The 13,491-nt window shown below is 40.8% G+C and overlaps 1 protein-coding gene across 4 annotated transcripts in view; it reads left to right on the forward strand.

The window, feature by feature from the left end:
• LOC137648008 (acidic mammalian chitinase-like) overlaps positions 1-13,491 on the forward strand; it is a 72,947-nt gene that overhangs the window by 45,891 nt on the left and 13,565 nt on the right. For all 4 annotated transcript variants that reach the window (XM_068380953.1, XM_068380957.1, XM_068380962.1 and 1 more), the window contains 3 exons: positions 3,761-3,955; positions 8,670-8,794; positions 12,847-13,000. In XM_068380953.1, the coding sequence (XP_068237054.1) occupies positions 3,791-3,955; positions 8,670-8,794; positions 12,847-13,000 (444 nt within the window). In that variant the 5' untranslated portion in view covers positions 3,761-3,790. The remainder of the gene's footprint in view (positions 1-3,760; positions 3,956-8,669; positions 8,795-12,846; positions 13,001-13,491) is intronic.

Below are 13,491 nucleotides of genomic sequence, written 5' to 3' on the forward strand. Positions count from 1 at the left end.
GTCCCGTTCACAACATCTCTACTTCCCCTGACAGTTGATCCAGTGTCATTGAGCTCCTATGCCATGGGATCGGCAAAGGGGCAAGCCCTACGGGCAGAAGTCGAGACCACGTTAAAGAAGGATGCTCTCCAGGAGGTCGTCGACGGTTCCCCAGGCTTCTTCAGTCGACTCTTTCTTGTAAAGAAGGCGTCTGGAGGCTGGAGACCAGTCATCGACCTCTCAGCTCTGAACAGGTTTGTCATACAAACTCTGTTCAGCATGGAGATAGCAGACATGGTCAGACTTGCAGTGAGACCACAAGACTTCATGTGTACACTGGACCTGAAGGACGCGTACTTCCAGATCCCAGTCCATCCGTCTTCAAGGAAGTACTTAAGATTCAGCCTAGACAACAAGATCTACCAGTTCAAGGTGCTGTGTTTCGGTCTCTCCACAGCACCTCAGGTATTTATCTGAGTGTTCACCCTGATTTCTTCGTGGACACACAGGATCGGCATCCGTCTCCTCCGTTATCTGGACGACTGGCTGATCCTAGCAGACTCAGAGTCGACCCTTCTTCGACACTGAGACAAGCTTCTAGGAATTTGCCAAGATCTAGGGATCATGGTAAATCTCAAGAAGTCTTCTCTGCTTCCAACTCAACGACTGGTATATCTAGGTATGATCTTGGACACCAATCTCCACAAAGCCTTCCCATCAGACGACAGGATAGCAAGGCTGAGGAGGGTTGCAGACCCTTTCCTCAGATGGGAAGAACTCCCAGCCCAATTGTGGTCACGTTTCCTCGGTCACCTTTCTTCCCTGGCCTGTCTAGTTCCAAACGGTTGCCTCAGGATGAGATCCCTGCAATGGCGACTCAAGTTCCGGTGGAATCAAGGACACGATTCTCCGGACGTCTTGGTCCCTATGGGTCCTGCGGAACGGACGAACCTTCAGTGGTAGGTGACAGACGAGAACCTATGAAAGGGAGTGGATCTTCTCGTCCTCCCCCCGGATTTGATGCTGTTTTCGGACGCCTCAAAGAAAGGGTGGGGGGCCCATGTTCTGAACCGCAGCCTCAGGCCTGTGGTCAGAATCAGAAAAGTGCCTCCACATAAATCTTCTAGAAATGAAGGCCGTATTCTTGGCACTTCAGCAGTTCCAACAGTACCTGGCGGGTCACTCCGTGGTGGTGATGAGCAACAACACCACGGTAGTGGCTTACATCAACAAGCAGGGAGGTACCTTTTCAGAGCAGCTATCCCATCTAGCAGTAGAGATACTGAGATGGACCGAAGTCCACTCGATTCCACTATCAGCTCGCTTCATTCTAGGCAAGAGGAATGTGCTCGCCGACAGTCTGAGCAAGGCATCACAGATAGTGAGTACCGAGTGGTCTTTGGATCATCTAGTAGCCAACAAAGTCCTGACTTTGTGGGGTTCCCCGATTGTGGATCTGTTCGCGACAGCGTTGAATTTCAAGTTTCCACTGTACTGCTCCCCAGTCCCGGACCCCAAGGCACTCTGGCAAGATGCCTTCCAACAACGGTGGGACAACATCAACGTGTACGCCTTTCCCCCGTTCTGTTTGATGAGGAGGGTGCTCAACAAGACCAGAATATCGGTTAACCTGTCTATGACTTTAATAGCTCTGCTATGGCATCACGCAGAGTGGTTTCCAGACTTTCTGCAGCTCCTGACGGAACTCCCGAGAGAACTTCCTCCACGACACGAGCTACTCAAACAACCACACGCCAACATCTTTCACAAAGCCGTAGCTTCGCTGGGGCTTCGCGCCTGGAGACTATCCAGCATCTCCTCACAGAGAGAGGCTTTTCGCAACGAGTTGCGGAAAGGATGTCTGGACACCTGCGAAAGGTTTTCTGTGGTTGGTGTCATGGAAAGGGTATCTCTCCACTCGATGCCACTATTCCAGCAATAGCGAAGTTTCTCGTGTATTTGCGGGAGGAAATGCGCCTTTCAGTCTCGGCAGTGAAAGGCTATCGCTCAGCCTTAAGTCTTGCCTTCAGGCTCAAAGGAATGGAAATTTCTTCTTCGCTGGAACTTTCTCTACTCATACAAAGTTATGAACTTACCTGCCCTCAGTCGGAAGTGAGACCTCCTCCATGGAATGTAGTTCGAGTTCTCAGGTCTCTTAAGAGACCTCCCTTCGAACCATTACGCCAGGCTTCTGATTGCCACCTGACTTGGAAGACGGTGTTCCTACTCGCTTTGGCCTCGGCCAAACGAGTTAGCGAACTTCATGGTCTCTCGTATGACATCTCCCATTCAAGGGGATGTGGGGGAGGTAACGTTCAGATTTGTCCCTGATTTTGTAGCTGAGACTAAAAATCCAGGAGTGCCGGACCCTCGGTTCGACTCTCTCCGGATTTCAAGTCTGCGTTCTGTAAAAGATGACCCAGACCATCTTCTACTGTGCCCAGTGAGGAGTCTGAGGCTCTATCTTAAGAGAACAGCTGCAGTTCGTCCGTGGGTGCAGGCATAGTTTGTTAGCACTGGAAGGATGAAGAGGAGGGTCACTAAGAACACTATATCAGCATGGATTCTCAGGGTTATCCATCATTCCCTGAATCCTGACCCTCCTTCGTCACGTCGTCCTAGAGCACACGATGTCAGGGGCATTGCTACATCCCTGGCCTTCAAGAGAAACTGCTCAGTGGCACAGGTTTTACAAGCAGGGGTTTGGAAGCGTCAGACGACCTTCACAGCCCACTACCTGCAAGACGTGACCCACAGGAGGCTCGATACGTTCTCTATCGGCCCTGTGGTGGCTGCACAACAGCTGGTTTAAACCTCAGGCTCCTTAATGGACAAGTAGCAGAGGGTTGAGGGCATTGTTACCCAGTTTTAGTCTGCATGAATGAAAAGGTATGCCTGGCCCTTATTCTTTTCTACATCCTCCCCTCTCTTGGGGAAAGCAGCATCCTGGGTTCTCTGCACAGCTGACCTCAAACCACTGCAGGTAAACCATGTTCCCTTGTGTTCCTAGTACAGTATTAAGATAATACTGTCACGTCCCCATACCCTTACGAGGTGGTATTGGGAACATCCTATCCTAGAATTCCATCTAATGGACTTCAGGTCAACTTCCTAGGACGAGTCACACTTCATTCCTTCACACACCAGCTTACGTAGGCCGCGGTCCTTGCAGAGCAAGGCACTTGCGAGGTGCAGGGACTCCTTATCTTGAGCGCTGACACACTCAGATACTGAGTCCCCAGGCAAAAGCCAAAAGCCAGAAACGGCTGGGACTTACCACCCTACCTAAGGGTTAAGTCACCCATATTAAATAGCATGGTTTGCATTTCGGTTACGGAACAAATGACAAATTCGTAGATAATTTGAGTTTTTCCTAACCATACAAACCTTAGCTATTTAATCAAACTTGCCTGCCAGCCCTGTCCCCCTAGTCACAGGTGTGTGAGGGGGGGAGGGGTAGCTGGCTACCCCTCCCTACCCCGCGCTAACTAGCGAGGGGGTAGTAAACCCTCGTTAAAATTCTAATGGCTCGTCATTTCAGCTACGCCGAAAGTAATACCCATATTAAATAGCTGAGGTTTGTATGGTTAGGAAAAATACATATTATCTACGAATTTGTCATATTTATTCAAAGAAATAATAGTAAAACATAGTCTTGGTGGCAAGATTTATCTATACAGTTTTATTTGAGAAAGCTTCATATCATGAATAATATAAGAGTGCTTATGAACAAGAAAATTACCTGTGTACAGTATATACATCTTTCTTGAATAATTTACAGGTTTATTGCTGTCACCAACATACAAGAATCATGCTTCATGTCTGCTACTACGCCATCCCACGGAAATGTTCTGACAATACTATGAAACCATTACCTGTAGAAGATATTGATCCATTTCTTTGCACTCATTTAATTGTTGCTTTTGCCAGGATTAGAGAAAATTCTCTTGTCCCTGAAAATGAGAATGATATTGAGGTAAGACTTGAATGGTCAGGTTTAATCTTACTTAATGATCATGATTTTTATCTATAAATATTTGCATTCAGAAAATATTTTAGGTTACTTTTCATGCAAAGGGTATCTATTTTTCCAGCAATCAAAACTCTTTATTATACTTATGCTAAAATCCTCAAAAGGTGGATTAAAACCAAATGTTATCTTGCTTATGTTTAAAGGAAACTGATTATAAAGTCTGATATCTGGATTTAATTTGGTAATACTCCTGTTTTGCTTTAATTATTCCCTTTGCCAACAGTGCTGGATGAAGGCTGTTTATATACCTAAGAGTGTTTCATTTTAAATTTGTCTGTAAAATTTCTTCATAAGTTAGTGTATAATTTGAATAAGATTTGTTCCTATGTCTATATAAACCTTTCATCCTTTGAGGTATGGATTGGCTTCATCGGCCCTAGAACCGTCATTAAGTTGTCAAACATGTTGTTGGTTAACAACAGGTAACACCAAGGGGGAGCTCTGCCTGTTTACCTGTCACAGAATAACCACTTTTGTCTTTATCTGCAACAGGTTCAAATGGACCGTCACAGTTTCTCAACTGTTGGATCTTTTTTATATAGTATTAATTTTCATTATTTTATTTGTATGAGAGGTAATTTCATGGTTGTCCAGCAAGGCAAAACCCATGCAATAGTGGCTGTTATTTGCACTGGTATCTTTCTGGACCAAACTCTAACTCTTAGGCAATTGAGGGTAGGGATATGTATGAAAGAAATATGTGTAGGGGAAATGGAGGAATTAATGGGAAGAACTAGCGGATATGATGTATTGAAAAGAGAAAAGGGGTGGGGAAACATAGAGGTGCAAGAATCAGTTAAAAGAAAATCAGACATTTAAGGACTGGAAAGTAAGCCAGGCACATGGAGCATAGGAACAGTACAGAGAAAAGGAAAAAGATCTTAGGAGGAAAGTAGGTATAGTTATTGAAAGATTGGTAGAGAAGTTAAATGAAAGGCTAGGAACAAAGGAAGGAGAAAAGGATATCTATAAAATTTCAAACTTGAGGAAAAAGCAAACAAGATTTCATGAAACTGGTATTCATCAGGGATAGAGATGGAAATATATTGCATATTGACGATGACACGAAGAGGAGATGAAGAGAATATTATGACCAACTATTGAATACTAAAAATGCAAAAGAGGAGCTGGGAGAAGCACAAAGGGTGGAGAGACCAGTGATGGAGATACAGAATACATAAGTGAAGCAAGCATTGATTAAAATGAAGAATGGTAAAGCTCCAGGCCCATCAGAGTTTCAAATTGAAATGGTCAAAATATTAGCTACAGAGGGGGAAGAATGGATGCTGAATTTATTGAGAGCAATATGGGAAGAGGAAATAATGCCTAAAGACTAGGAGGAGAGCCTAATGGTATCTATATTTAAGCAGAAAGGTATTTCATGGAATGTAGTAACTACAAGGGAATTAAACTAACAAAGCATGGTTTGAAAGATTTAGAGAGGGTACTAGATGAGAGATTGTAAAGATGGGAAACAGCAGTATGGATTCATAAAGGGGAGAGGAACTATGGATATGGATACTATCTTTATAGTAAGGCAGTTACAGAAAAAGAGACTAGAGAGAAAGCAGAAGCTCTTTTGTGCTTTTGTAGATTTAGAGAAGGCTTATGATAGGATAGCAAGAGAAGTGATGTTGTGCTGTTTGAAGAAGAAAGTCCCAAAGAAGTTTGTTAGAATAGTAGAGATGATATACAAAATAACAAGGACAAAAGTAAAAACAGTTGTTGGCAAAACAGAAACCTTTGAAGTTAGTGTTGGCTTACACCAGGGGTCAGCATTAAGCTCGTTTTTATTTGTGTTGGTCTTAGATGTGCTAAGAAAAGGGATCAGAAATGAAGAGTTGTGGAAGCTGCTATATGCAGATGATTTGGTGATTACTGCTGAGAAGGAGAAAGAATTACAGAGGAGGGTGGTGAAGTGGCAAGAGACTTTGAAAAGGGGTACCCTGAGGGTATATTTGGATAAGACTGAAGTTATGGTGAGCAGTACAGGAAAGTAGGAGAGCAGTTATAAAACAGATAGAACAATTTAGGTACGTGGTATCTACTATGAATCAGGAGGGAGGATGTGAAGCTGAAGTTAAGAATAGGATAAAAGCAGCCTTGGGAAAGTGGAGGGGGGTAGCAGGAGTGGTATGTGATAAAAAAAATGCCAATCTAGGTAAAAGTCAAGATATATAGCACAGTAATAAGACCAGTGTTAATGTATGGAATAGAAACTTGAGCTTCAAGACGAAAAGAGGAAGCAAAGTTTGAGAGAACAGATATGAGAATGCCAAGGTGGTTTATGGGGATATCAATGTTTAAAAGATTGTAAAATGAGGAAATAAGAAGAATGACAGGTGTAGTAAAGATTACAGAGATGATAAGAGTGTCATGACTGAGATGACATAGGCATGTGTTGATGATGGATGGTCAGGAGTGAGTGAAGAAGGCTTGAGAGGAACCTAATGGGTAGAGAAGATGCAGAAGGATGCAGAGAAGTAGATAGTAAGATAAGGAGAGAAAAGATATGGGGAAAGAGGATACCTTTGATAGATGGCATTGGAGAGGGCGCATCAGGCAACCGACCCCTTAATGTAGGGATAACGATGGGATAGAAGAAGTTATGTAGTTGTGTGAAACTATTCTACATCTCCTCTTCCTCTTCTAATTGTGATTCTGACAATTCTTTTCTAAAGAAGAAGTTGAAGAAATCCAGGAAGGTCAATTGTAGAAAATACTGTAGGACTCTTCACGACACCTGTCGGGGGAAGTGGACAGCTCCCAGCTGATTCCCACTAGACCAAAACCACAACCCTGTGTCATAGTATAGCGCTGAGGCCTTGTTGACTAGCTTGACAACTTCAGTAACCAGGCTGGCCAGAGATGCATATTTTTGTTCGGTAGATGTTCCAGAAGCTTCAGCACCCTCCTTCACCTTTTCTATCTGGATGAGGAAAGGCTGGTCCCTTCTGTTAGGGGTACTTTGATAACCCAAATTAGGAAGATGGCACCTTTCAAAGATGTTGTTGCCAGCTTGCACACAGCCAGCAGCCACAGATTGGTGCCTGAGGGGTTACAGCTCTGTGATAACGAACACAGAAAAACTGCTTAATCTCCTCAATGATCAACAGAGGGAAAGGTACATGGTACCTCTTCTGTCTCTTTTCTTTCACAAAGTACTTTGGCACTTTTGAAAGAGGAGATACCAATGCTTGGTACTGGTCCTGCACATTGTAACGCTTGGTACTGGTCCTGCACGTTGTAGAATGTGCCGAGCCAGTGAATGACTGGTCCCCATTCTAGGCAACCAAGCACTGAGCAGGGTCGACCACACACCCAAACCCGTTCACCAGAGGAGGGTACACTGTACTGTACTTTTCTTGCTTTTTGACTCTAGAGATTGTTTTCCAGACATGTAATGACAATGTTCATGGCCCAATTAGTGATCTGCCGCCCTATTTTATATTCCTTTATCTGTTCAGAGATGAGCAACTGGTTTGCTTTTGACAGAAATAGTGAAACTTATATAGTATTTTCTCTTGAATAGTAAGTTATGATTGCATTGTTTTATACAGTACAGTATGCCTTAGATGTTTTTATACCCTTAAATAAGAGTTAAGGTTACTATTACTTCAACTTTTCTTGAGCTGTGTTTTGGGGGTTATATTTTGCATATGGTTCCTTTTAGCATGGTACTTTATTATATGAGTAGCCATAGTTAGTGACCAAGTTTGGAACACTGCACATCGTAAAGAAATCTGTGAAAGTTGAAGAGACAGTCCACAATTGAGTTATGGAACAGCATTGTGCATGCATCCTGGTTCATGTTATTAAGCCAAAGAGGGTTTCTAGGATTTCCATATATATTGGGAAATAAAATGTTTTTGTCTAGGTTGGCTGGTTATATTATTTTCATAGGCATTATAAAATCCAAATAAAAAAATAATTTCATAATTTTCTTCCAAAACTGAAATATAGTTGAGGTGCTATTTTTTAGATAAAAGTCAAAGTAACCAAATTCAGACATTTATTAAGGGCACTAAAACACAAAAGAAAGCAAAAAAAGAAAAATTGGTTAATGCTGGTTGGTCTCACATATGAAACGTTGCATATGGACTACTGCCCTTCACAAATGCCGAAGGAGAGACATTGACTACATGGCTTGTATCTGTGTAATATTGAAGTGATATAAAAATTCTTTCAGATACAAGTATAACCATAAGCATGAAAATCACCATGTGACTCTATATAAGCGATTGCTCTAGTTTAGCCTTAATTTACAATATTGTATTTATGTTGTTATTATTTCATATTATTATCAGTGGAATTTTTCACCGATAATATTGTAGCTAACTATGAAAGGTTGAATTATTTTACATATTCATGTGCATGTCAGCTATTTGAAATATTTACTTGCACTTTCATTTCTTTTTTACTTTTAAGGATAAGCAAAGTTTTTGAAATGCTCCAATAAAAGTTAAGTGTTTTCTGATCATTAGTCCTCAGTTCTCTTTGAATGTGGCAGCATTAGTAAAGTGCATTTGTAATTCAAGTATGATAATTGTAAGAGATCGTTTGTCTTGGCCATTACCAGTGTTTTAAAATGGGTAATTAAAAAGTGAATATTTAAGAACTGAGAGATCAATATTTTCATATGTTTTGATTTTTCTAGGTATACAGGAAAGTTACCGACTTGAAAAAGAGGAATCCTGATCTGAAAATTCTTCTGTCCCTTGGAGGTGGTTTATCTGATGGGGGCTTTCCAAATCTAGTAAGAGACCCAGAAGCAATAGTACAGTTAAGTTTTATTTTATTAATTGTTATCTAATTATTATATTTTAATTCAGTTATTATTATTATTGAGTTGGGAACGAGGAAAGTATATAGAAAATAATGAATGAACACTGCCTTTTATTTTAGGATTTTCCTTTACCATCACCACAAAGCATGTGGCAAACATACTGTATTTGCATTTTCTTATGACTCTATTTACTGTTGACATTGTAGTAGTAGTAGTAGTAGTAGTAGTAGTAGTAGTATTAGTAGTAGTAGTAGTAGTAGTAGTAGTATTAGTAGTAGTAGTAGTCAACCCTCCCCTGATTATTCTTGCTCTGGCCAGCAGTACATATTTCTGGAGTAAGTTTGATTCAAGGTTTGTGCATTAAGTCATCTCCAAGTTTCTCCTTAGGTAATATGGGATTATTGCTACTGCTTGTGGGAGGAAAGGTACTTCATTAATTTCTCCATATTTCCATTCTCAGATCGTGGTACTTGTCTATCTTTTCTCAAGTCTTTTGTCCCATGGTATTGCTACATCTCTCAAAGATACTTTCTGGGGTTTTTTTATGAACCAAAATTATTCCAGCCTTTAAGGTTGTATTACATTGTCAGTTCTTTCATAACAGCTCACAACTACTGTAGATTTTATTTAGCACATTTTCTTTGATATATCTGTATCACTTTTTTTTTTAAATGATAGGCTATATTCTTTGTAGATCCTCCATTGCAAGGCCTTTGCATCTATACCACGTCTTTGCTATATTTTTCTACTGTTAAAAAGATATAGACTGAAATTGCTTTGCAAAGATAGATTAGTATTGCCTGTACTGTACAGTAGTTTAGTAAATAATAAACACCAAGAAATGTAACTCAGGCTCAGTTCAATAGCTGGGAAAATTGTTTTGTAATTTATTCCCAAGTATAATATTTGTACAGTAGTCATAATATAAAATTTGGTATTCAGATCTTACTTTAATCAATGACAAATGGAAAAAACTATTGAGTAGGATTAAGTATTCATCTTAATGGAGGTTTTTATGAGTCAACAAACCAGCAAGCAATTTGTTAAAGGTAGTTGAAGAGCTGATCATCAAACAAGTGAAAACCTAACAAAGAAAAAGATTGAAATGTTGTAGTGGAATTAGAAATAACAGGAAATAGTGATATACTAAGAAACAGAAAGCAGTATAATGTAGAAATTATAGATGAATAGGATTGTTTGAGCATGCTGTGTAAATATTAAAGAAGGTATTAAAGGAACAGCTGAACAAAAGTTTCCATAACAGTAGCGTTATATATTATAGGGTAACTACAGACAAATAACCATTCAAAGAAAAAGATTACTGTATATCTCACAGTTGTGTATGTTAAAAAGGTATTTAACAGATTACAAAGAAAAGCTGTTACATGAGCATTATGAATGCAAAAGCTCATGGAGTTTTTGATGCGTTTGTTCGTGTGCAACGTACAAACCCTCTTCCTATAAAGGGAAATTGTTTTGGTGAGAGCTGGAATCAGTTGTTGAATTTAGGTAACGAGCAGTTATCCAACTGCCAAGGGTGCTGGCCGAAGACTCACTTTTATTTCAACTGTTGTTAGGTACAGATGTACAATACAGCTTCTGTCAAAACGGATATTTCTTTCTGACGCAAGTTTCAGCTCAGCGCTGGCAATTTCCTCTTGGTCACCTTTCATTTTTGGAGCTCGTTCGTCACAGGGATGTCCACCTGCGATCCCCCCGTTTCTTCCTGTGCCTGCCAGTAGAACAAGAGGTTGAAAATGACCTGACATAGTGGCTCGACGAGGACAACCTCACTAGGGAGTTCCACTTAAGTCTCCACCTCTAGACACGTCATTGTTCTTGGATGCATCGAAGGAGGGATGGGGACCGCATCTGGACAACCTAATCATCTCGGGGATGTGGACCAAGTAAGAAAGGCATTTGCACATCAACATCTTTGGGATGCAAGAAGCTTTCTTAAGGTTGCAAGCCTTCCAAGAACATTTAAGGAGGCACTCAGTGGTGTTGATTAACGACTACACCATTATAGTGGCCTACATCAGCAAGCAAAGAGGCACAGTCTTGTGACCTCTTCTCCTTCGCCGGGCGAAGCTGCTGTCAAAGGCTACCACTCAGTATTCAGTATGGTCTTTCCCCTGAATGGTTTTGACTTTCGTTTTCTGGTAGTTGTCCATGTTTGTGAGTGGTTTTGAGCAGCCTTTCCCTCCCTGGGATCTCAGGCCCCCAGAGTGGGACGTGCCCTTGGTCCTCAAGGCTCTTATGCATTTCCCGCACGAGCCATTGACAAGGTCATCAGCCAGGAATCTGACTCTCAAGACTGTCTTTCTGTTAGCCTTAGCATCAGCGAAGAGAGTTGGCGAGTTGCATGGTGTCTTTTATGAAGTCACCCATGCTGAGGAGTGGAAGGTGTCCTTTAGTTTTGTGTCGGACTTCCTGGACAAGATTCAAAACCCGACAGTGCAGAACCCCAGCTTCGTGTCCATCTCCATCCTATCCCTTTGGGAGGTGTAGGGTGATTATTAAGAGAAGATGCTGTTGTATCCTGGGGGCACTCTGTGGTGGTATCTACACTGGCTTTGTGAGACGATCTGTAGAGAGGCACCAACCAGGACCAGCGCTCATGAGGTCAGGTCTATTGACCCCACCCTTGCTTTTATAAGGAACCCGTCAGTGGGTCAAGTGCTGAAGGCTGGTGTCTGAAAGATAGACCACCTTCACAGCCTTTTACTTGAGGGAGTTTGCCAGCAAGTCCTTTGACAATTTTGTGCTTGGACCTGTGGTAACTACTCAAGTTGTGTAACCAGCAGCTCCTACAGGCGGACAAGGCTGCAGCTCCTTCTTTGTTCTGTCCCCCTTCTCAGGGACAAAATGGTCAAAATGTTACATGCTGGTAAATTTCACTTCAGAGTACCATTCTTTAAATTTGAAGAAGTATCTTTCCCCATCCTTCTTAATTGAGCGGGTGAATTGTCGTCATCACTTGATATTTAACTCCAACTGACGTCTCTTTCCGGGTAAAGAGTTCTCCAGTGTTGATCAAGTACACTCAGGCACCTTACAGTTTTCTTTTACCTGTTTCCATATTTCCTTTCCTCATAGCTATTTTCTTGGAGCTTTTGGGCTTAAAGCATCCTGCTTTACAACTACGGTTGTAGTTTAGCTAGTAATAATAATAATGATAATTATGATATACTCATATACAACCCGGGTCCTATCAGTCTCTCATCCAGATGATAGACAAATAGGTGGTGGTGGTAGTCCTCGCTTTGCTTTTCTACAAATCAATCTTTGATTACTTCCAGGGAAGAAAATTGAGCTGTCCAGTTTTCATGTTAGGGGACTTCCAACCTTCCAGGCAGTGAGTTTTCCTGGTTAAAGGATGAGCATTTGTGTGATGCGTAGGAACAAATAACAAATTTTTAAAGTAGTTTTTATTTTTCCTAATCATATAAACCTGAATCCTTTAATCCAACTTCCCTCCTCAACCACTCCTCTCAGTCCTGGGCTGAAAGATAAATACCAAGGAATTTCTGACTGAAAGGAGCCAAAAATTCTTGCTCCACACCCTCATATGTTGGATAACTGATTGTTATCCAACTTTAATGACCGATTCCACCTGCAGCTAAAACAGTCATCCTAATTAAAGGACTCAGGTTTTTATACCTAAGAAAAATACAAATTACTCTTTAAAAACATTTTTATTGTGCAGTGGACAATATTTAATTAAGTGCAATTATTTTCTTAAAACATTGGCTTTATAGATTGACGTGTCTGTAAAATATTGTTTTGATGTATCTACTTTACATTATATAATATCTTATGTGTTATTTATTCTACTCTATTTCTAGTTTCTTCCTACCTGATTCTACAACTGTTTTTCTTGGCTTTTCTCCAATTTTCCTTTCTCATTCAATAAAAAGTCCTTCTGGCAAATCCTTTGAGTGTAGGATTATGTCTCAATTGGGGTTTTTAAAATGATTGTAATCATTGTAAATGTCATTGATTGTTTATACTGATAGGCATATTTTCATGATTTATCATCCAACAGGTTTGCTGCAAGAACAAGAGAGTTTCTTCTTGAGAATTGCTTTGATGGATTGGATCTAGATTGGGAGTTCCCTTCTTGGCCAGTCTGGAAGAGAGATAAATGTGAAAAGCATCTTTTCTCTGAACTTGTTCGCCACCTCCATGACAGTCTGAAGGTTTTAATTACTAACTACCAATTATTTCTATCAATCTCCCCTGATTTTCATATTGCATCTTCTCCGTAAGCCCAGTTTAATCTGACTAACCCATAAAGATTTTGAAATTTTCTCATTTTTTTCACTTCCATAAGTATATGCCCTTAACAGTAAGAAGCCCAGGTTTCCGCATCAGGTAGTCTTTTCATCAACGTCAACCGGCTGCGATCACATGCTCTCTGATTGTTTACATACTATACCTAAAAATGTTTTCCCCTAGTTTAATTAGCAATTATAGTCTGGAATTTGCACTGGAATTATTTCTTAGAGATCAGGATCCACATTCCCTTCGTCTTATCATATCAGGGGCAATTCTGTAATTTAGATAATTGTTGCGAAGGGTGAGTTTACTCTCGGTACCGCTCATGGAAAAGTATGTTTAATTTGGTTGCCAATCAAGTTAACAGGTCTAAGTGCTAAAGGAAACTTGCTGTTAGTTCAGGGGAGAAGTT

Source organism: Palaemon carinicauda, chromosome 1, assembly GCF_036898095.1.
Source record: "Palaemon carinicauda isolate YSFRI2023 chromosome 1, ASM3689809v2, whole genome shotgun sequence".
Taxonomy (NCBI): Eukaryota; Metazoa; Arthropoda; class Malacostraca; order Decapoda; family Palaemonidae; genus Palaemon; species Palaemon carinicauda.